General features: G+C 47.1%; 1 protein-coding gene and 1 long non-coding RNA gene across 7 annotated transcripts in view; one reads left to right on the top strand and one right to left on the bottom strand.

The window, feature by feature from the left end:
* PTPN1 (protein tyrosine phosphatase non-receptor type 1) overlaps positions 1–2222 on the bottom strand; it is a 67033-nt gene extending 64811 nt beyond the window's left edge. For 3 of the 5 annotated variants that reach the window (XM_019943841.3, XM_019943842.3, XM_019943843.3), the window contains exon 1: positions 1990–2222. In XM_019943841.3, coding sequence (XP_019799400.1) covers positions 1990–2052 — 63 coding nt within the window. In that variant the 5' untranslated portion in view covers positions 2053–2222. The remainder of the gene's footprint in view (positions 1–1989) is intronic. The other 2 variants (XM_019943844.3, XM_004317178.4) reach the window with 1 other exon arrangement.
* Positions 1500–23023, top strand: LOC109551301 (uncharacterized). 2 transcript variants are annotated; one of them, XR_012326396.1, is made up of 3 exons: positions 1500–1764; positions 16941–17236; positions 20433–23023. It is a non-coding gene; the product is annotated as an uncharacterized lncRNA (long non-coding RNA). The 2 variants fall into 2 exon arrangements; XR_002178026.3 differs by lacking the exon at positions 1500–1764 and adding an exon at positions 15760–15871.
* The last annotated feature ends 779 nt before the right edge of the window (positions 23024–23802 follow it).

The raw sequence follows: 23802 nt of genomic DNA, 5'->3' as shown, positions 1-23802 counted from the left end.
TAGAGAAATCTCAACATACAGCGATCTCGACCAACTCCTGGGGTTCCAAGGTGGTAGACAAACACAAGAACAATGAGGGAAATTAACTGAAGACCATGCTCCATGCTAGTGACTTGCTTAACATAGTTTTAACAGTGCTTGGGTGAAAGGTCTCCCACTCCTCGCTAAAACTGTAAGTAATCAAATTCAAACAAGGACTTTTTATAATATGAATTTGCTGTTGCCAACTGAGTCAGCTTCAATATAAAAGATTCTCCCCAGTACCTCCTGGAGGCCACCCCTACTTGTGATGGGGTATATCATTATCAACTCCAACACTTCAGACCAAGAATTTTTTCATTTAAGACCACTTTAGACTCCACTGTATTCAATCTGATGCAGACAATTTGTCTACACATTCTCAAAGTCACTAGTGGGATTCATTCAATTAACTCAGAGAGACTAGACACGGAATACAAATTTTATATATTGATCGATCGTACTTACACAGATTAGAGTGGTTATAAACATTAGTCTATCAGAAGCTAATATACATTACAGTGCAAGTAAAAAGAATCCTGTCAAATAAGCTTGATGAAAATCCACATGAAACCAAGCCTGCCAAAAAAAGGCTTTTGTTAGTCAAGCATACCAAAGAACTGCTTAAAGCTTTTTTCCTTTTTAAGTGGAGCTCAAAATAGATTTTAATACTACCAGCTGATGGATCTCACAATTTGCCTTTTGAGCCTATAAGCCGAAAACAGCCTTCTCCCTTTACACAAGTAACAACATCTCTCTATTCTCTATGTTGTTTATTTAAAATACCGAGTGTGGTTTTGGTTAATCCTCACAACCCCCGCGATGACATTTAATCGGGAGCACATATTTTCTTCAGAGGATTTAGCTCTTGTGAAAGCAGACCTCTTCATCTTTTTAATCTGATGATGTAGAGATACGTGAGAAACTCCACCTTCCGAACTTTTTATTTATGAATCACCATAACCCACAAGGAGATGAAGACCGGGAAGACACCATCATCTCAACCATGACCAAAGGATAAGATGCTCACCGAGAGAAAGATGCTATTTTAGAGGGAGTAGAAACGTCAACCTCCCCTGCTGCCTGCCTGACACGGGGTAATATTCTGGCCCCAGTGGAGTGGGTACTCCAGACCTCCTGGCTGGAAAGCTTTTTTCAGCCTGCTACTCTCAGGGCTTAGCTCACAGAGCAAGTATCTCTTCCTCTGACAGATCTTCCCTGATCCCCTTCTCTGAGGCAGGCCATCTTCCCTGAAATCACTCTCTACCCCGTTATGTTTTGTTTTCTTCATAGCACTTGTCCCCAGCTGAAATTGTCTGCTTATGTGTTGCACTGCCCTATTCGACTCTAAGCTCACGGGGGATAGCATCTTGCCTGTCTTGTTCAGCAAACACTACCTCCAGCGCCTCAGCAGCGCCTAGCACGGAAGAGGCACGTCAATTCAGATCCATTAAATGAATGAACAGGAAGGGGGAAGGGACTGTCATCCTTGGGACTCGACGCACAGAGACCAGGAGAAAGGAAATGTAAAGGAGGGAGGGGGGAGTAACCCTTTCCCCCGGGGAGACAAAGGAAGACAGCCTGAGGTGGTCCAGTCTAGAAAGGAAGTAGTGGGGGTGTTCTATCCACCCCAAGGGACAAAGAGTGGACAGGCAGGGGGGCGGGGTCGGGGTGCGAGGCTTCGCGCTGAGGGCAGAGACTGGCGGCTTCCAGGCTTGAGAGGTCACCCGGGCTGGAGGATATGAGGTAGGTGGGGGATCAAAGGGGACTGCGAGGCCGGGGAGAGACGCAGGCCCACCCGGGGGACAAAGAGAGAGGCGGCTGGCCTCTGCCGCCGTCGGATCGAATCCTCACGGAGCAGGGCCCAGGCGGAGGGCGGGACCCAGAGGGAGAGCGGGACCTGGGGGTCTGAGGGGAAGGTTCGCTAGGCCTAAGCGAAGGGCCTGCCGCGCTCTGGGGGCGCTCCCGCACCTGGTAAATGGCCGCCCAGCTCCCAGCCTTGTCGATCTGCTCGAACTCCTTTTCCATCTCCATGGCGGGCCAGGGGGGCTGCTGCGCCTCCTCCTCGGCCCACTGTGCCGTCTGCCGCTCTAGGCCGCGTCGCGCTCTCCGCACTTAGTCCCGCTGCAAGCCGCGACTCTCGCCGCTACCGCCGCCCTAGCCGCCGCTGCTTCTTCATGTCAACCCGGCAGCCGGAAGTACGCACCGCGCTGCCGCGGGCTCCACCCCTCAAGCGGAAGGACCAATCAGCGCTCAGGAATTTCGGCTAGCAGTTCCGCGGGGCGGAGCCGGGGGAGGTGCTGGGGGAAGACATCTTGCAGCGTGCCCTCCCTCCTCCCCTCCCATCCTGGTCTACGGGCTTGGGCGTGGCGCGCGCCCGTTGCCTAGGCGACCCCGGGAGCCCCGCCCACGGCGCGTGGGTTTGCCCGGCTGCCACCGATCTTGAATTCAAGCATCGACGCGGTCCGTTGAATCACAGAGTGACCTTGAAGCAGTCATGCATCTTTCTTGCAGCGCCAGGGCCCAGGCCTCAGTGCTCCAAGGGGGGCGGGGGGGATTACATGCTCCCCTTCCAGGCTCCGGCCTCTGGCCAGATGTCCGCCCTTTTTTCGTGAAACTTAGAGCTTCATAATTTACCAGGCTGCTGGGGAAGGCCCACTACTCTCTGAATGTACTTTGCGTTTGGAGTCTCCTATCCTGGGCACTGCAGAAATGAATGGATTGGGGTCTTGGAATGATTTTTAATATTTCCCCAAATAGCAAGGAAGTCCTGCTCAGAATGGACTCAGTGGAGCACAAATTCCGTGGTGCATTAGTGTTGAATAGTGGCAGATTTCTGGGCCCACTTCCAAAGGATTCGGATACAGGAATCTGTATTTTTTATCAGCAACCCCAGCTAATTCTATACCTGTGGTCCTTGAAGCACACATGAGAAGGGCTGGTCAGGTGGTTTTCCTGCAGGTTGTACTTTAAGCCATTCACTTTTGGGTTGGGCACATTATATGAAGATAGTGAACTCCATGGGGTCAGAGACCCTAGAGGACAGAATCATCTCTGTTCACTCTTCCCATCTCAAGCCTACCCAGAGCAGCGGTGTTGAATTCCAGCTTATTCCTTGAGTGCTTGTGGCAGGCACTGTACCTGGCATTCCAAGTACATTTTCTCATTTAATCTCTACATCAACCCTACAATATAGGCACTTTTATTATTCCCATTTTATAGATGAGGAAACTGAGGCACAGAGAGGCAAAATCACTTGTCCAGAGTACCTTTGCACATTGGTATGGAAGCCAGGATTCTAATCAGTCTTCAGGGGAGTGCTCACTTTGGAGACAGGCTGCCTGAGTCCAAATTCCGGCTCTACTAAATACTAGCTGTGCAACCTTGGGCAAATTACCTAACCCCTCTCTGCCTCTGTTCCCTCCTTTGTAAAATGAAGATAATGAAAGTACCCACCTCATAGGGTGGTGTGAAGATTGAAAGAGTATGTATAATGCTTTTAGTCTAGTGAGTGGATCAATAAATATGAGCCCCCGTTATTATATACCTTCAAATAATAGCAAATGGGAGGTAAATCCTTGTTGAATAAATGCAATTGGTTTGATAGACAATGTCTTTAGAAACTGAGAATTCCATGGAGGGGGAAATTAACAAAAGATGCCCCTTCGGGTGAAAACTTTGGGAACCCTACACTTGGAAGCTGCCTAATATAAGTCTTAGCCATTTAAGTGACTCTCCAGGTTCGTGTACTCTTCCTGCCCTTGTTTCTTTGAGTGCTAGTTTATCTGGAACTCACAGAACTCAGAGCTCCTTGTTGCGGGGAGGGGGGGGACAGAACAAGGCTGGTTCATTCTTCTCACTGTGGGCTGACCTAAGTAAGTAAATAAATCAAATGCCCATCTGGAGCCCAAGTGGCCCTCATGCCTGCAGGGAGTACCACCCAGTGACTGGAGCGGCCTTTGAGTGGGGCCAGTGCTATGCACAGGATCTTGATGAAGGAGTGGAGGTGAGTGTGTGCGTGCAGAGTCCATGTGTGTTTAGTGGATGCGTTAGTTACCTAGGGTGGCCGTAACAAATTACCACAAATGTGGTGGCTTCAAGCAACAGAAATATATTTTTGAACAGTTCTGGAGGCCAGACGTCTGAAGTCAATGTGTTGACAGGGCCACACTCCCTCTGAAGTCTCTAGGGGAGAATCCTTCCTTGCCTCTTCCAGTTCCTGGTGACTTCAATTGTTCCTCAGCTTGCGGCAGCATAAATGCAGTCTGTGTCCGTCTTTATGTGGTTTTTCTCCTCTGTCTCCTCTTCCAGCTGTCTAATCTCCCTCAGCCTCACTCTTTCAAGAATACCTGTCATTGGATCTAGGACCCACTCTAATCCAGGAGGATTTTGCATTGCCAGGTAATCCAAGATGATCTCATTTTGAGATCCTTAAATTAATTACATCTGCAAAGACCCTTTTTCTGAATAAAGTTATATTCCAGGTTCTGTGGGTTAGGACTTGGACATATCTTTTTTGAGATATGTCCCCCACTCAACCTACCACAGTGGCAGAGGGTGAAACTTTGTCACAATATTGGTCCTGAATGAAACCCCTAATTTCAGGTATCAGCTAATCACTATTATATCCGTTCTTCACATAGCAGCAGCCAGAGAGAGCTTTTAATTTTTGGATCATGAAACTCTTGTAGGTAAAACCCTCCAATAGTTTCCCATCCTTCTTAGAGTGAAACCCAAATAAGTCCTAACCCTGGCCCACCTCCCCAACCTTTCTCCTTTTCTTGTACTCTAGACCAATCCTCTAATTCATTGAATGAGTTTCTACCTCAGGACCTTTGCACCAACTGTTCCTGCTGCCTGGACCACTCTTCCTGCAGATCTTGTCACCCTTCAAGTCTCAGGTCAACTGTTACCTCTGCAGATAGGTCTCTGACCACGGTCTCTAAAATAGCCCCCAGTCACTTTCTACCGGTGACCTTGTTTTTTGCAAGGTCATCTTGCAAGGTCATGCCATCTCTAAGCCAATATTTGCATCACAGTGCTCATCTCTAAAATCTCTCTCTTTATTTGTTGGCTTGTTTCCTTTTCCTGCCCCCCACTATAGTGTTCCAGGAGGGTAGGGACCTCGACTTCTTGTCTGTGTCCCAAGCCCCTGATATTGCGTTGGGAGGAGGGACCTGAGGTGCTGGAATCTTCCGTGGCTTTCTAAGGCTTGGCTTTCATCTGTCACGCTCTACCAGTTCTCTGCCATGTCCTGGCCTAGAACCAGCCAAGCCTTGGTATCCCCCAGAGCTGTGATGGTGGTGATTGGGAATCTTTTAGTGATGACTGGTTAGAAAATAAACAAATGGCCATGTGTCATGATAGCTAAAACCTTTTCTTGGCAGGCCTGCCTGAGGAATGGTCTCAGGTGGTTTCTTGGGCCTTTCCTTCACAGATTTAGCTAATGGAGCAAATCAATGACCCATTAAACTTTTTAAAATGTCCTAAAGAGTTGTCAGTAGAGAAGGATGGCTGTTTACCAAGGCTCCAATGGATCATTGACTCCTAACTTAGCAGTGTCAGCAAGCTTCCTGGTAAAAATCCGGCCTGGTGTTTTTTCTGGGAGGTAGACCAGTGTTAAGAGCTTGGAATTCAGAGACAGACCAAAGTAGTCTCTGATGAGATGTCACTTCCTCGGAGAGGCCCCTTCTGATGCCCCCTAATAAACAGTTCCATGAATCTATATCCTTTTTCCTTCTTAGAACTTATCAGGCATTTGAGGACATATTTTCTCCCTACTGTTACCATGTAGTATTATGTCCTGTGTTTGTTTTAGGTGTTATCATCCATCTCTACCACTAAATGTAAACTTCATGAAGAAAAGAGATTAAGTCGATTTGGTTCAATGCCGTCTTCCTTGAGCTACAGGTCATTCCCAGATGGGCCACAAGTCCTTGGAAGATTCCAGAAATCAAGATGACAGGGCTTTTTTCTACCTCTTAGACTCAGACCTCCAGGGTCCTCAGAGTCATCCAGCTCACTCTGTCTACCAGTGAGGACACATAGCCAGGAAAGGAAGTGGCCCTTCCCTCTGAGATTCACAGCTGCTCTCCTAAAGAAGTTTGGGCGCCTTGACTGGTTGGCTGATTTGGGGTCAGCCAAAGACATCCCTGGGATGGAATAACTGACTAGGGGCAAAACCCAGGCCCACAGCACTGGAAACTGGATGCACAGAGCTTCAGCCTCCAGCCACAGACAGCGCTAGGTGTGACCTCTCACTTTATGTTTCCCAGAAGTCCTGCAAGCCTGGTGTTGTCCCATTTTGCAGATGAGAAAATGGGTAAAGAGGTGAAATCAATGAACACCCAAATACGGAATGCTGGTCTGGGTGCAGCAGGTTAGAAACTTCTAACCCTGGTCTGCTACTTACCAGGTTTCAGGCTTTGGGCAAGTTGCTTAACCTCCTAGTGTCAGCCTGAATGCTTTCCAGTGAGAAAAACCCAACTGAAAGCAGCTTTCACAAAATAGGGAATTCACTGGCTCATGAAACTGGGAAGTCCAAGAGTGGTTTGCTTCAGGGACAGCTGCATCCAAGGGCTCAGACAATGTCATCGTGACTCTCTCACTCCTGCTCTCTTAGTGCTTCCTCTGTGTTAGCTTTACTCTCCTCCCCAGGTAACCAGGATGGCCGTGGCAGCTCCAGGATCACATCCTGCCAATTCAGCAACCCTGATGGAAAAAGTGCTTCTTTTCCCTGTGGTCCCAGCACAAGTCCTGGCCTTGAAGCTTGAAGTTCATTGGTCCAATTGAGTCTCACATGCCATCTCTTTTTTTTTTTTTCATTTTAACATCTTTATTGGAGTATAATTGCTTTACAATGGTATGTTAGTTTCAGCTTCACAACAAAATGAATCAGTTATATATATACATATGTTCCCATATCTCTTCCGGCTTGCGTCTCCCTCCCTCCCACCCTCCCTATCCCACCCCTCCAGGCGGTCACAAAGCACCGAGCTGATCTCCCTGTGCTATGCGGCTGCTTCCCACTAGCTATCTACCTTACGTTTGGTAGTGTATATATGTCCATGCCTCTCTCTCGCTTTGTCACAGTTTACCCTTCCCCCTCCCCATAGCCTCAAGTCCATTCTCTAGTAGGTCTGTGTCTTTATTCCTGTTTCACTCCTAGGTTTTTCATGACATTTTTTTTTCTTAAATTCCATATATATGTGTTAGCATACGGTATTTGTCTCTCTCTTTCTGACTTACTTCACTCTGTATGACAGACTCTAGGTCCATCCACCTCATTACAAATAGCTCAATTCGTTTCTTTTTATGGCTGAGTAATATTCCATTGTATATATGTGCCACATCTTCTTTATCCATTCATCTGATGATGGACACTTAGGTTGTTTCCATCCCTGGGCTATTGTAAATAGAGCTGCAATGAACATTTTGGTACATAACTCTTTTTGAATTATGGTTTTCTCAGGGTATATGCCCAGTAGTGGGATTGCTGGGTCATATGGTAGTTCTATTTGTAGTTTTTTAAGGAACCTCCATACTGTTCTCCACAGTGGCTGTATCAATTTACATTCCCACCAAAGTGTAAGAGGGTTCCCTTTTCTCCACACCCTCTCCAGCATTTATTGTTTCTAGATTTTTTGATGATGGCCATTCTGACTGGTGTGAGATGATATCTCATTGTAGTTTTGATTTGCATTTCTCTAATGATTAGTGATGTTGAGCATTCTTTCATGTGTTTGTTGGCAATCTCACATGCCATCTCTAAGCCAATCACTTTGTCCAAGGGAAATATTGGCAAATAAAGAAACTGAGGCCCAGAGAGGTCAAATTCTTAACCAAGGTCGCACAGCTCTAAGTATGGAAGTAGGATTTAGATAATAGGCAGTCTGGTTTCAGCGTCTGTGCTCTCAGCCGTGACGCTACACAGTCTCTCCAAGAATTCCCATGAACTCTAAACAAATAATAACAATGAAGACATAATAATAGTGGTAATAATTATCACAACAACATGGTGAAGCTACTACTATTATTATCCCCCATTTGAACTGAGGCATAGAGAGTTTCTCAGCTTGCTTGTGGTCACACAGCTAAGAAATGGTGGAGCCAGTATTTGAAAGCAGTTTAGCTCTAGATGCTGCTTCTAGTTCTGAAATTCTATGAATATATGTGAGTTCTGCACTGTGAGAACTCACAGGAAGGTTAGCAGCCCAGAAGCCTCTCACTCACATCCTCACTGGGCCCTTCCCCATCCTTGTGAAGACTCTCCCACCCCTCCACTCCCAGAAAATATTTCAGACTTTATTCTAAGCCATTAAAAATAAAAACAAGGGGCTTCCCTGGTGGCGCAGTGACTGAGAGTCTGCCTGCCGATGCAGGGGACACGGGTTCATGCCCTGGTCCGGGGGATCCCACATGCCACGGAGCGGCTGGGCCCGTGAGCAATGGCCGCTGAGCCTGCGCGTCCGGAGCCTGTGCTCTGCAACAGGAGAGACCACAACAGTGACAGGCTCGCGTACCGCAAAAAATAAATAAATAAATAAATAAATAAAAACAAGAATAAATACAAAAATCTAATCTGGAGCTCCCTCTCCTCCAAGAGTGAGTGCCCAGGTGTGGGAGGAGTTCAGGGGGAACTAGGGGGAATCACGTGCGTTCTGAGAAAGGTGGGTCAGAGACAGGGGGTGGTTGAAGCAGGGAAACTTCAAGCAGGCAAGTCTGACCCAAGGATGGAAACTAGACCTGGCCCCGTGCTTTCAGCAAAGGAGGGTTTCCAGAGGCCACTGCTTCCTCCACCCTCCAGTTTAGGGGGTAGGGGGACACCTTGGCGTCACACACAGTGATTCTGGGCATAGGTTCTGCAATCTGGCGGACTTGGGCTTCTGTGCCCTTGGACAGGTTACTTACCCTCTGATTGCCAGTTTTCCATCTTTTACATTAAGACAGGGATGTGATGGTCGGACGAGATGGTGTCTGAGCCTTGTCTCTAGTTCAGGGCAAGGACTCCATAAATGAGGCTGTTGTTATTACAGTTGTGTAGGTTGCTAAGTAGAAAAAGCAGGCTATGATCTGCCTACAGATGTTTTCATAGTATATGTTGCAACCTCCTGTTTTACATCTCTAATTTCTGTCATGCCGGTGGAGGTGAGCAGGTCCAGCTTCGTGGGTGTGTCTGTAATCTGTGCAGCTACACAGGGCCTGGGCTCAGAAGGGCCCTGCACTTGGTTTAATGCTCTGCAGTCACCATGTTGAAATCCTTAATAATTTTGGAATCAGGGACCCTGCATATTCATTTTACACTGGGCCTTGCAAATTTGTAGCCAGTCCTGAAAGTGAGTCTAGATTTTCAAATTCTTGAAGTGGGTTAGGAACAGTTTCTGTCTTTGAAGATGGAAATGGTTTCCCCCCTTTATTCTGGGAGGAACAACTACTATTGGGGGAAGTCTTAAAGTAGTGACATTATTCAGATACATATTCCCCATGTTGAGTTGTTTATTATTGTTTAGTAATAATAATTGCTACATGGATTGGGTGTTAACTATGGGCCAAGCTCTGTGCTAAGCTAGCGCTTTACCTTCATCCCTCTAGATCTTCCCAAGAACCCTGTGAAAGGGTCTGTTATTAACCTTATTTGACAGATGAGGAAGCAGAGGGGTTATGTAATTTGTCCATTGTCACCAGCAGTGTTGGCATAATGTCTATGAGTTGAGTGGCTCTGTAGCAATATGGCAGCCCCTTTAGAGAAAAGGAATTAACTTCTAAGCTTTCATTTAGATAAAAGTGTTCCTGGAGTCCTTGGGAGAGAGGTGTGTCTTTTGGATCAAATATTTGCTCTGGTAGTTTTTGTATTTGAAGATGGAAATGGTCTTCCATTTGAAAACTGACCATGCAGAGAGGGAGGGGCTGGCCTGTACTTTTCCTTTCCTGTCCTGGAGGGAGGCCTATGGAGAGGACCCACACTTAAGCAGAGGGACCCTGACATGTGGGAATGTTCTCACAGCTCTCAAGCTGTCCTCACCTGGGCCATGGGGAAGCACACAGCGGAGGACCTGGATATTCCCACTGCCCATATCTAGGGTAGGCGAGGAAGAGAAAGGCTCTAAATTCTAGACAGAGGGTCAGGAGGCCCCCCTCCGTGGGAGGTAGACTGGCTCCCACAACTGGCTGGAGAGAAAGGAGGACGGAGACCGGCATGAGGGAAAGCAGGACGCAGGTACATAGCCTCTAGAAACTATCTGCTTTCAATTTCATTTTGTGTTTTCCTTTTCTGCATTGTAATTCCCACCTGTTATCCTCAAGTCTTCAATAAAATGTTGTTCCCTGCTGCAAGCTCATCTTAGGCTTGGTATTACCCAGATACTAATTGTCCCCAATATCAATTCTCCTCTTCTTTCATAGAAATAGGATTGTACCTGGGCCATGGCTGCCCAGCTAAAGACTACATTTCCCAGGTTCCCTTGAAGCTAACTATGCCATGTGACTACATGCTGGCCAATAGGATGTGGGTAGAAGTGATGTGGTCCACCTCTAAATCATGCCCTCAAAGGCCCAGGGGGTGCTGGGCAGAGGGACAGGAAAAGTTCTTTCTTTTGCTTTTTACTCCATCCCGCTGCCTAGAACGTAGATATAGTGGGTTCCAACTTGGACTGTGCAGACAAGGGCAACATACAAGGGATGGAAGAGAGCAAGACAGATGGAGCCTGCCCCATCACCCCTGATCACACACAGACCGTTCCATGAGAGAGACATAAAGGGGGCTGATTTTCAGCTGATATGCACATGTCTAGTCATCCTGGTTGCTTACAGACATCATTCTTATTGTTAAAAATAAACTTCTGCTTTGTTTAAGCCACTGTTCATGGGAGTTACAGTAATTGAATCTATATTCTATAATTAAGCCAGACATGTTTTAGGGGGCTGATAAGGAAGAGGGCTGTGTACCGCCTCCAGATTAAGATGGCGTTGGAGAGAGGAGCAGCATCTTGATGCAGGCAGTTAAGAGAAGGCAGACAAGGGCAGTAGAAGTCCTGGGAGAGACAGCTCACTGTGGTTGCCAGGCAGCCACAGGGATGGTCCATGGGACATGTGAACATCCCCCAGAGATTCTGAGTAATATCCTGCAGAAAGAACCTGATAAAAGTTTGGTCTTGTTAGAGTCATGGGGTCTGATTGTTAGTTAGATATTAAAGGGGAAGCTGGAAATTTTGGGGACAGCTGGGGTTAGAAACAGTGCCCAGAGAATGTTAATTCCCTTCTGAGGCAGATACTTTTGGTTGCCTATCTATGCATCATCCCCTCCCCCCTTCCTCTTGGTTGACAGAGCCCACCCATTATAACAGAGGCTGAAAAAGTGAGCTATTCCTTTTCCAAGCCACCTTTGCAGTTTGAGCATGGACATATTACTCAATCCCAGCTAATGGGATGTGAGGCAGTCTGCCCAGGAGCTTCTGGGAAAGGTTTCTCCCTCTTGTAAGAGACACGTGGAAGGAATTTTGCCTCTTCCTCAACACGCTAAGGCTGGAGGAGCACAGAGAGAGAGCCCCCGAGCCCTTGGCAATGTCACTGAGTTACTGAACTGTCTCTGGAACCATCTAGCTCTGAACTTCTTTGTAAAGGTCATAAGCTTTTTAGTTGTATTGTTGAAGCCACTTTGGGTTGGCTTTTTTATTACTTGCAGCCAAAAGCATGCTAACCGCTACACTGTCTTTGCCTTCTGTTTCTACCTTCCTTCAGCCCTATGGGTCTCAAGTTTAGCCTCATTCCTTCCGCTGAGCCCTGGTTGCTCTGGAAGTCAAGATCTTTTGGAAACCACCTGCATCAACTTGTCACCACTTTTCTTCTAAATAAGAATCTCCCTTGTCCCTTCTTACTTCTTCATTTCAGAACCAAGATCTGTATCTGGGTGGGGTGAAAGCAGAACTTCAGCCTTTGTACAAAACTCTATTTGGGCATGGATTGATCCTCTTGTATTGGTCTTATCAGTCCGGATGTGCGTCTCTCTCAGCTGACCGGGAGCTCCTCTCAGGCATGGACTGGGTAGTATTCATCTTGGTATATCCCTAGGGTAGCTCAGGGCTGGGCAAGGGAAGGTTCTCCCTGAATGCTTGTTGAATGAATATATGAAAGAATGAATCATCTAAACCCAATTTTATCACCTCCCTAAACAGACAATTTCCCTCCCCCCTCCTCTCCTATACTACTCTAGGACAAGACAGTTCTTGCAGAGGTAGAGCCAGGAAGAAGAAGAATTTAATCCAATTCTCAATTCCAAAGCAGTGTCTAATCCTTCTCTCCTTAAATTTCCTTTAATCCACCCACTGTCAGCCTTAGCTCTGGTTCAGCAATGAGTTGACTCTGACCCAGATTGTCTCCAAAAAAAAAAAAAAAAAAACAGGAAGAAGGAAGAAGGGAGAGAAGAAACTGTTTGTATTTAAATCAAATTCCAGAAGCATGGAAGAACTAAAGAGAGAAAGGATTCAAGGTGGGCATTCTCTCCACCAAGACGTGTAAATTCTAGCCCTGGAGGTGGGACCTTTTTTTTCTCAATTCTTTTTCTAATCTCAAAAGTAATGTTTAATGAAGAAATCTTGAAAAGCACATATGAAAGAGAGGAAACAGTGTTTTAGTCTCACCACTTACGGTGGTGACAACATTTTGGTATGCGGATTTCCACAGTTCTTTGGTTTGTCTCTGTCTCTTCACCTCTATCTCCATCTTCCCCTTTCCCTCAGCCCCTCTCATCTCTCTCTCTCTCTCTCTCTCTCTCTCTCTCTCTCTCTCTCTCTCTCTCACTCCAGGTCTCATTATCTCTTTCTCACACTTAAATGTTTCCAGGTTCTTCGCCCTCCAGACAGGGTCATACCCCGCCCCCATTTAATAAACACTCAGTGTGATCTAATTCCCATCTCATGATGCCGTAGGAAACCCAGTCCCCTCGGCTCCGCAACACTTTCTGAGAAATCTGAATACCTTTTCCTCAAACTCTGCTTCCCACTTGTCTCTTCTTGTTCTAAATTTTCACTTCAGTCCACTCTCCAGCTTCCCTTGCTCTTCCCGTATCAGATGGGAATGCTTTTGGCTCTAAGTAACACTCAGACTGAAGCAGATCAGAGTTCCTTTTCCCCACAGAACGAACAGTCTGGGGACAGGTGTTCCCCCATCATGCTGATGGCCTGCACATCCCCTCAGCCCTCGGTGTTCACACCGCAGCTTTCTGGCAGAAAGCTTTCTCCGGCCACTGGAGTGGGCTCAGCGTCCCTCAGGGTCTGGCCAGGAGCTCGTGCCTTTAGAAACAGCCCTCGACCAAGGACAAGTGGGAGCTTGTGGGTAAGCAGCTCAACTCCTTGCTCCTCAGGGCGGACAACACAGGGGCATGTTCTCCACGGGCTCTCAGAAGTCTCCAGTGGGGCAGAGTCCCACTTGCCCTTGGTGGCAACCTGCCCCTTCCTGTCCCTGCCTCCTTCCCCCACTCCTGGACCAGTGCCCCCCAAGACCTCCTCTCAAATCACTTGCTTGCATTCGAAGCCTTGCCTCAGCATTGGCTTCTGGAGAAACTGTCTCAGACGGTAGACTTGGGCTTTTCCTTCTGTCTAACTAAAAGGCCACAAATAGAAATGTCTTCTTCAACCAAGTATGACTCCACAAACTTCTGGCCTCTTTAAAAGAGCAGCGCATCCCCACTTCTAGTCCTCGAGATTTCAGATATACTGGGTCTCCCTCTAGGGCCCCACCCCCGCTGCATATGCTTTTGCACCCGGCATTGGACATACACAATAAAATGATGAAGGGGCCTTCTGAGTCTAAATTCGGAGGTCATCTAGCAGTTGGGGACAGCCACTTCTCTTCAGGGGTCCCTGTGAAGCCATTTTAGTGGAAAGGCACCCTACTCCCACTCCTACCCAGCCCCCTCCGCCCCCCACTTCCAAGCCCCTAGAGCCATAAGTCTTGCTTGAACTGGGTGTTGGAAGGGGGGAAGGTGTAGAAGAACTTTTTTTTTTTTTTTTTTTTTGCGGTACGCGGGCCTCTCACTGTTGTGGCCTCTCCGGTTGTAGAGCACAGGCTCCGGACGCGCAGGCTCAGCGGCCATGGCTCACGGGCCCAGCCGCTCCGCGGCATGTGGGATCTTCCCGGACCGGGGCACGAACCCGTGTCCCCTGCATCGGCAGGCGGACTCTCAACCACTGCGCCACCAGGCAAGCTCTGTAGAAGAACTTTGAATCAAATTCTAGATTGAAGTTTTTTCAAGTAAATTTTTACTAAAATATAATACATATACAGAAAAAAATATATATATATGTCATAAGTACACAGCTTAAAGAATGTCCACCAATTGAACATGCTGATGTAGCCAGCACCCGGATCAAGATGCAGAACTCTCCCAGCCCCCCGGAGAGCCACCTTGTGCCCCTTTCGGTCCCATCCCCTCCTCAAGGGCTGCCAGCATTCTGACTCCTAACACCCTGGGTGAGTTTTGCCCGATTTTGAACTTTGCATAAATGGAATCACACAGGGTCTGCCCTTTCATGCCTGCCTTCTTTCGGTCAACATCACGGCTATGAGATTCATCTGTGTTGGGTCTAGCTGCAGCTCACTGGTTGAGACTGACATTTTAATTTGAGGAGTTTTGAGTTTTAAGGACTGAAAGGAGATGGTTTTGGTAACTAAAAGAGCCTGAGAAATTATGGAATTGGAGAGAGGTGGGTTGAGGAAGCCCACCCCTTAAGAGCTGCATGACTTTGGACAAATGACCGAACTTCTTGTTTCTCTGTTTCTGTAACGTGGGGCTGACACAGGTTCCTACTTCACGAGGTCGTTGTGAGGACTCGGTGCATTGGTGCCTGCAAGAGCAGCGCCTGGCCCGTGGTGGGGGGCTCTCTTGGGAGCCTGCTTCTCACTCCACTGCTGCCGCTACCGTGAATACTACCTCTACTCTCGTATTTTTATTATTACCCAGAGGGAAAAGGGAGGTTTCAACAGAGGATATTTGGTAGTAGTTATTATAAAAATAAAATGATTTCTAGTTAGAGACGTATCCCTAAACCAGTTAGGTGTGCGTCTCAGGTAAAGCACACATCAACCCTGAGAAGTTAGTACAGATCATGCCCATTTGATAGATGAGGCAGCTGAGGCTTGGAGGGAGAAGCAGCTTCTTTGGGGTCACAGAGAGACTTGGTGGTGGAGCCAGGGCCTCTCTAAGCAGGGAATCCTGCCCTTCTCTTTGCCCTTTTGCCTACTTCTCATCTCCTGCTAGATCCAGCAGTCCTCAGGATGTACTGGGGTGACCCCACTGGGCTGCCCTTGGCATGACCACCCCATCCATGTGGTGCTGTCTTTAGAACTTACTGGAATGTTTTCTGTATTGATTTTCTTATCGACCTGTTCACATGAGGCTCAGTCTTTCTTGCGGGTCTCATAAGCAGCACTTTGTGAAATACCAGGTGGGTCAGTGATACTCAGCAAACAGGTTCTAAGGTAGCCCCGTGGTAGTGGTATGGTGGCTGGGAATGTTGGTTTTTATGGGGCTGAAATTAGTCAACTGAGGTAACAGAATTCTATTCTATTGGCCTGTTCCCCCCTGAACCAGAATTCTCTCACTGCAAATCAAGAAATTGGCCCGCAAGAACAGGAGAGGAGTTTGTGAGAAGGATGTAAGGCACTTTATAGACATGGAGAAAGAAATGCCAGAAGCAAGTTTGAAAAGGCTTGAGAACAGGATGCCCTGGGGGGGGGGGTCTTGGTTGCATAAACTGGCAAGTGTCTTCTTCAGCTCTGATGACCTGTCACTAAGGACACTTTGGCTGCAAGTAATAGAGAACAACGACTCAAACTGGCTTAAGCAGTAATGGAGTTGGTAAGTTGGGCAACTCTGAAGTTGGTTGACTAAGGGGTTCAAGAATGTAATTGAGAACACAGGTTTTCTCTCTCTTCCCTCTACTATCCACCTGTTGGCTTCAACTGAAAGCGGGTTCCCTCTGTGGCTGCAAAGTGGCGGCCAGTAGTAAGCAGGCTATAAAATTGTTAACTTCCAGTAGGGAAGAAAGAGAGAAAGTGGTTTTCCCTGGCTCTCTCTTAAGAGTGAGGAAGTGTTGCTGCCAGAAGTCCCCAGGAAATCTATCCTGGTATCTCACTGGCTAAACTGGCTTGGCCTGTTCACCCCTGAACCAGTCCTCAGCAAGAGGCATAGGGTGTGATTCTGGCCCCCATTTGGAGGACATTTGGCAATGTTGGCAGACATTTGGTGGTGTTAGTGGCATCTCATGGGTAGAAATTAGAGATGCAGCTAAATATCCTACAATGCCCAGGATGACGCCTCCCTGCTTCACACACTACAGAAAATTATCTGTTCTGAAACATCAACAGTACAGAGGTTGAAAAACCCTGGCTTAGACTAATCAGGCCCTCCCTGCGCTTGGGGTGTAATAGTTGGTGGGGAGTCACCTACAGTGCCCACTGCAAACTCTTTTTTCAGAATCTGTTACCCTGTTGGAGATTCACATTTCAGAGAGGGTTTGTTTGGCTTGGCCTGGTTCACTTGCCCACTCCTAGGCTAATTGAGTGTAAGGCACCGTGGTTGACCAGTAGTCCCCCCACAGGAAGATCCTGGCACAGGAAGTGGGAAGGGATGTTAAACAAGCAGAACAAAACAAAAAAGCCCACCTCAACGTCTCAGAGAAGCTTAAGCTCTTGATGCTGCTGGAGGGGACAAGTTTCATGTCTTAACTGGAAACCCACAAAACTGTGATGTGCTTTTGCAGTGACACTCCCCTCAAAGGAGAAGAGGGAGACATCCCAGAATGAAATAGGGGAGGGGAAAAGCATGCAACGTCCTGGGATGATATGGGGGGGGAGTGGGGAGAGGAAGAGTATGACATACGTTAACTTGACTTCAAAGATGGTGGTCATTCATTCTTTCCCTCAAGGTATGGCGTCTACTCTTCCACACCCTTGAATCTGATCTGGCTGAGACCTTGTGCCTGTTTTGACTAGTAGAACATGGTGAAAGTGATGCTGGGCTAGTTCTGGGCTTCCTGCCACATGTAGCCCTGAGCCACCACGGAAGGAGTCTAGGCTGCTCCAGTGGGAGGGCACTGAGATGCCATCTTGGATGTCCAGCCCAAGTCAAGAGGACATCAACCCCAGTAGCCATCTGCTTGCAACGGCACGAGAGAAACCAAGTGAGAACCGCTTATCTGAGTCCAGTCAACCCACAGAACATGTGAGTAAGAATAATAAACTGTTGTTTTTAAGCCACTACATTTGGAGGTTGTTTGTCATGCATCAATTGATAGCCAGAACAATATATAAAAATAATGTGCATATATAATAAAGATATTTCAATTTTCATTTACTAACATTTTCATTAAAATACTTTATTATAAAAGTCATATAGAAGTGTCGCCAAAAATGGCGAAAAGAAACACCACCCCTAGTTACACCGATGTAACTCCAATCACAATGACTGTAAGCATCTTAGTGTGTACTCTCCCAGCCTTCTTTCCTACGGAAGATTTTCATACAGCAGTTTGAGAGCATCCTTTTTTCCTTTTTCCAATATGTCATCATCGTTATTCTACATTGCCATAGAGTTTTTGCAACCAGAAAACTATACTAACAATGCTATTAACAGCCACTTATAGTAGACAGAATAACGGTCCCCCCAAAGATGTCTATGCCTTAATCCCCTGAACTTGTAAATGTGTTACTTTATGTGGCAAGAGGGACTTTGCAGGTGTGATTAGGTTAAGGATCTTGAGATGGGGAGACTATCCTGGGTTATCTCAATGGGCTCAATGTAACCACAAGGGTCCTTATAAAAGGGAGGCAGGTGGGTCAAAGTCAGAGAAGGTGATGTAAGGAATCAGCATCCGAGAGAGTGAGCAGAAGAGGCCATACTGGGGCTTCCCTGGTGGTGCAGTGGTTGAGAGTCTGCCTGCCGATGCAGGGGACACAGGTTCGTGCCCCGGTCTGGGAGGATCCCACATGCTGCGGAGCGGCTGGGCCCGTGAGCCACGGCCGCTGAGCCTGCGCGTCCGGAGCCTGTGCTCCGCAACGGGAGAGGCCACAGCAGTGAGAGGCCCGCGTACCGCAAAAGAAAAAAAAAAAAAAAAAAAGAAGAGGCCATGCTGTTTTCTTTGAAGGTGGAGGATGTGCCACAATCCAAGGAATTTGGCATCCCTCTAGAAGCTGGGAAAAGCAAGCAAACAAATTCTCCCTGGAGCTCCTACAAGGAATGCAGCTCTGCCCACACCTGGCTTTTAGCTCCACCAGGCCCATTTCTTTGGACTTCTGACCTCAGAACTATAAGATAATAACTTTGTGTTGCTCTAAGCCACTAAGCTTGTGATAATTTGCTACACTAGCCGTAGGAAACTAATACACCATGTTATTTAGCATTTAACACACAGTATCTTATTTAATATCTCACAACAACCCTATGAGGCAGGTCCTGGTGCCATCTGCGTTTTAGAAATGAGGAAGCTGTTGCTCAGGGGGACCAAGGGACTTCCTCAGGCCACAGAGCTGCCCCGGGCAGAGCCAGGGACATATGCTGGCCCTGCCACTTATGGGTATACTTACAAACACCGCTAGTATAGGATTTATTTGGACTTGTGTAAACATACAGACATTGGTCTAAGCCTTTGTCATCTTTTTTTTCATTGTTTGTTCCTGTATTAACATTGTGACTTCTCTGGAAGTCCTCACCAGCCATAAGATGAAAACCACAGTTTTGAAATTGCATGGGCCATTGACTCATTGGTTTTTGTTGTTATTGGCACTGAAGTGTCTCATTTAAAAAGATGAAATCCCAGTTCACTTTGGGGTTTAGATGGATCAGATGTAATTTTGAAGTTGCTTAAATCTTAACTGCTATGTCAATCTCCTGCTTCTGAGATGTTTTGTTTTGTTTTTTAAATGTTTTCTTATTTATTTATTTATTTTATTTTATTTATTTTTGGCTGCATTGGGTCTTCGTTGCTGTGCGCAGGCTTCCTCTAGTTGCGGAGAGCGGGGGCTACTCTTCGCTGAGGTGCACAGTCTTCTCATTGCGGTGGCTTCTCTTGTTGCAGAGCATGGGCTCTAGAGAGCAGGCTCAGTAGTTGTGGCATGCGGGCTTAGTTGCTCTGCGGCATGTGGGATCTTCCCAGACCAGGGCTCGAACCCGTGTGCCCTGCATTGGCAGGCGGATTCTTAGCCACTGCGCCACCAGGGAAGCCCCAGAGATGAAGTTTTAATGACATCTAAAGAAGCTCTGAAATGGGCCCTGAAGCTGTCTATAATCTGAAGATAGCCAAGAGTTTATGCAAACAAGATTCTTTTCTGCTCAGCGGAGTTTCCCCCTCTTTCAGCAAGGTTGGTCCATCCATGGGCTAAGCTCACACGGACCGGTATGAAGTCCAGTAGTGTTCCCCCAGACGGCTTTTGCATTGATCTGTTTGGAACAAACTTTTTTTTTCTTAATCGACGGAAAACAGTCATTCCTCACATCCAACACCAAACATCTGCATTCCCATAAAGATCTCCCAGTTGCTTACACGTGAGTTGGTCCGAACGGCCCTGGATTCTCACTCCCTCTCACACAGTCCCCGCTGGAGTCAAGATCTGCTTTACAGTGCTCACGAAGCTTGATTTCCCTGCAAACGTCCAACTGATAGTCCTATTGTAGAGTCTTCTGAAATAATTTTATTTTTTAACTTTTTTTATTAAGACAATCTATCTACAGTAAGATTTACCCTATTTAGGATCCAGTTCTATAAGGTTAAGCAACCTATGATGCATAGGACAGTCCCCAACAACAAAACAATCCTGTGCAATCGGGCTGAGGTTGAGAAACTGCATCACAGCTGTGATCAAGTAATTTCCCTTTGTCAGTGGCCTTCCCTTCCCCATCACTTCCCCACTCTAAGATCCATACTTCCGTTGCTTCCCATATGTGTATTTAGCTGTTTAATGTCTCTTTTCCCTCCTGTGATATAAACCCTAAAGGGCAAGGATTGTGTATGTTTTGTTCTCACCATGTAGTAGCTGCTTAATAAATATGTTGAATGAATGAAAAGTGCAAGTGAAAACTATCTTTCATAAAAAGCATCTTTAAAATTTGAGGACACCAGGAGGCTTCTCTTGACTTCAGTCTTGATGACTTTCTAAACATCATTTGGGAAGAAAGGAATGTATGAGAGAGAGAGAGAGAGAGAGAGAGGGAGAGAAACATTGTCTTTGTAGGGTAAATGTGAGCTGGATTTCTAGCACTGCCACTTAACTGCCACATTACCAACAGCAAGTCACGTTCCCTCAACCGTAAAATGGGAATTATAAAACAAGATGAAATGTGCTAATGGATGTCAGTGCCCTGCACTTTGTAAATGTTGGTTTTTTACCTTCTTCTCTGTTTCCTCCTTCTCTTGAGTTTCCAGGCCAGTGTTGGTGCCCACGGTCATCCTCTTCAGCCCACCCTGGAGGATTGCCTGAAGCTTGGTGGACAGTTCTGTACACACCTATGGCATCTGCATCACTGCCCAGGGCCCGTGTGTTCAGCGTGTACACAGCAGGTCACAAGGGAAGTGCCTGGGAGTTGATAGCCCCAGGCAGCACCTTCCACCATTGAGAGATGGGCATGGTGGATAAACGTCCCAGCTTCCTCGCCCCCTCACAGGACACTACAGTGTACTCTACATCATCTTCCAGAGGTCCTCACTGAGATTGAGCCCTGGTTGCCCATAAAGGTGAACAACGCACGGACACACCCTTTATTCTGGTCCTCCCTTCCCCGTCTCATTTCCCACTTCCTCATTATTCTTCCTGAGGTTGTTTCCCAAATAAACTACTTGCACCTAGGGAGTAGCAGTTGCTGTTTGTGAGCCTCAGATTTTATCATTTGCCGGACTTCATCTGCCCAACTTCTAGCTGCTAGCATCTTCATCTTTTTGCATGAGTTTGTTTTTTCCCTGGCTGTTGGAGTTGAGCAGGCTAGAAGTGCTGGAGAATTAATTCTCTCTCCCCTCTGCCCAGCAGCCATCAACCTGTGCATGGAAGGAGGTGGTGTATAAATACCCCAGCTCCCTGGTCCCTCAGGTAGAATAACTCTGAGACACATGTTTTATACTGGGGGCGGGGGGCGGGGAGGTGAAGCTCCAGTTGCCTGTGGTAGTAACTGTCTTGATAACTTGCTTCATTTTGGCTGCTCTCCCTTCCCTTCCTCACTCTCCTCTTCCCTACTGATGTGTCTTTTGTCTTCCAGATAAATTACCTGTCCTTGAATCTTTGTCTCAGGATCTGCCTCTGGGGAAACCCAAAGTACAATACAAGCTCTGCTATGGGAGGTTTCCAAACGAAGATATCAATTAGATCCAAATGCAGTCTTGCCTTAAACCTCCCCCAAAGAACAGGGTGGAACACACTATTGTCCAGTTATGCAGCACTCCTGTAATAATTCCGTCCGGAGCTGAAGGAGATGACTCCTGTTCACTGAGTGGAAGGACCTCATCTTTCCTGTGGCATTAACAAGCCTCACACCCCACCCTTTGGTACATAATCGCCCCCTGTATTTCACATGAATTCCTTTGTTGTCTTTCACAACGTTACTGAAACATAGACAATGCTCTGTTGATAGCTTTGGAAATGCCCCTTGGGTATCCAGCGGGGGGCGCCTCTTTCTCCTATTTATTTAGTTACTTTTCTGGGAATAGTACACATGCTGAATGTTGTCAGCGAAGTTAGTCTGGCTGAATACTTTCATCTGCCAAAAAAAATTTTGCAGAGTGGCTGATTGGAAATCCCACAGCAACCAACCCCCCACCCCCATGACACTTTATGTTATTTTCTACATTTTCTTTCTTTTCATAGTGGTGAATATGAAGGATGTTTCCTAATTGGGGGCCCTTCTGCATCTACTGCGTTCTCTTCTGTGCCACGCACCCTGCGTTTCCATTGGCATCACCCCTTCTGCAAGTTCTCTGTCCAGGAGGTTCCTGTGACGCTCCTCTCAACAAAGAGCATTGAGACTTAGCACCAGCCAATCAGTGGCCACCACGACTGGTTCAGGCATGGGCATGTGGTACAAATTGGTCCAATCAGAGTTCACCTCAGGATTTGTTTGGTAGCAACTAGGAAGCCAGCAGCTCTGCCTTGCAGTTCCCCAATGAGCTTAGAGTGGTTGGGTCAGTGACAAATGAACTTGGCTCACTGAAAGTCTCAATTCCTGAGGAATTTTAGATGTTAAAACATTTTTTTTCCACCAAACAGTGCTCCCTATTGTATTATGTTAAATCTCCCTGGAGAGCAGATTCCTTACCAGTATTTTTGAGCAGAGACTATAATTTTCTAGTCACTTTTGCTTGTTTTAAAAAGCTTAGCCTAAAATAGTTCCAAAATCTGAGCAAATGCCTGATTTAACTCTTATATTGGTCAGGATATTAGTCCAGCTGCAGTAATGAAAGCCAAAAGAGGGCTTCCCTGGTGGCGCAGTGGTTGAGAGTCCGCCTGCCGATGCAGGGGACACGGGTTCGTGCCCCGGTCCGGGAAGATCCCCCATGCCGCGGAGCGGCTGGGCCCGTGAGCTATGGCCGCTGAGCCTGCGCGCCCGGAGCCTGTGCTCCGCAACGGGAGAGGCCACAACAGTGAGAGGCCCGCGTACCACAGAAAAAAAAAACGCCAAAATAACTGGCTTGAAAAAAATGAACGTTTAATCTTCTCTCATGGAACAGCGCAACAGCGTACAGTTGGCCATGGTGGTTCCATCTTGTCTGGGATTCAGACTCTGTCTAGTTGCTTGGCACCCTTAACATGTAGCTTCTACTTTGTGTCTAAAAGAGCTGTTAAAAATAAATAAATAAAATAAAATAAAAAATAAAAGAGCTGTTTCGCTCCTAACATATTCCCTCCTACCAGTGGGAAGAGGAAAAGGGGAGGGAGAGGGCCCTTCTCTTCCTTCCAATGGCACAATTCAGAAGCCTGTAGTCATGGAGACAGGGATGCGATCCCTAGTCTTCAGCCTCCTCTTCCTTCCTCCAGCCTTCCCCACGCTGCTCTGCCACCTATGTGGACGGCATCAAAGGGCTCTCCTGCCTGCTGGCTTCTGATTGGTTTGACCAATGAGAGACACTGGCAGGAGATGGGAGGAAGGCAGCAGAGTGGATCTGGGTATTTATTCCCTCAGCTCTCCTGTTGGGACCCTCGGCCACTGTGTCCCTTGACTGAAGGTCACAGCTCCTTCAGACAGCCTCTTCATAGGTCTCCTTCTCTCCATATCTGGCAACTGTTTCCATCTTTGCCCTTTTCAGCTTAGGGTGATAACGCCTTCCACTAGGGGGTTGGAATGCCCCCCCATTACTACTACTCAGTGGTAACACCCCCTCTGTTACTAGCCTTGGGGTGTTGCAGCATCTGTGGGTTCTACACCCTGCCCACAACTTCATCAACAGTCCATTCATAAAACTCTCCTCCTGCTGGGCCCCTGACTGATGTGAATCCTCCTAACAGTCAAAGGCCATAGATGTCTTTATCATCATCCCTATTTTATTTATTTATATTTTTTATTTTTTTTTAACTTGAAGAGCCATCCTTATTTTATGGATGAGAAACTGAGGAACAGAGAGGTTAAGTGAGCTGCCTAAAGTCACAGAGCTAGTGAATGGTGGCACCAGCGTTTGAGCCAAGGCCGTCCGGCTCCAGAAACCACATTCTTTATCACTGCATGAGCCTCGGCTTCTTGAAATGTGAGAAGGACGAGGTTGTGGATTATCCCCCAGGTCATCATTAACTTGTTGAGGGCCTCAGGTCCTCATA

This window comes from Tursiops truncatus, chromosome 15, assembly GCF_011762595.2.
Source record: "Tursiops truncatus isolate mTurTru1 chromosome 15, mTurTru1.mat.Y, whole genome shotgun sequence".
Taxonomy (NCBI): Eukaryota; Metazoa; Chordata; class Mammalia; order Artiodactyla; family Delphinidae; genus Tursiops; species Tursiops truncatus.
Note: the sequence above shows the minus strand (reverse complement) of the source record. Positions and strands in the feature narration are given on the sequence as shown.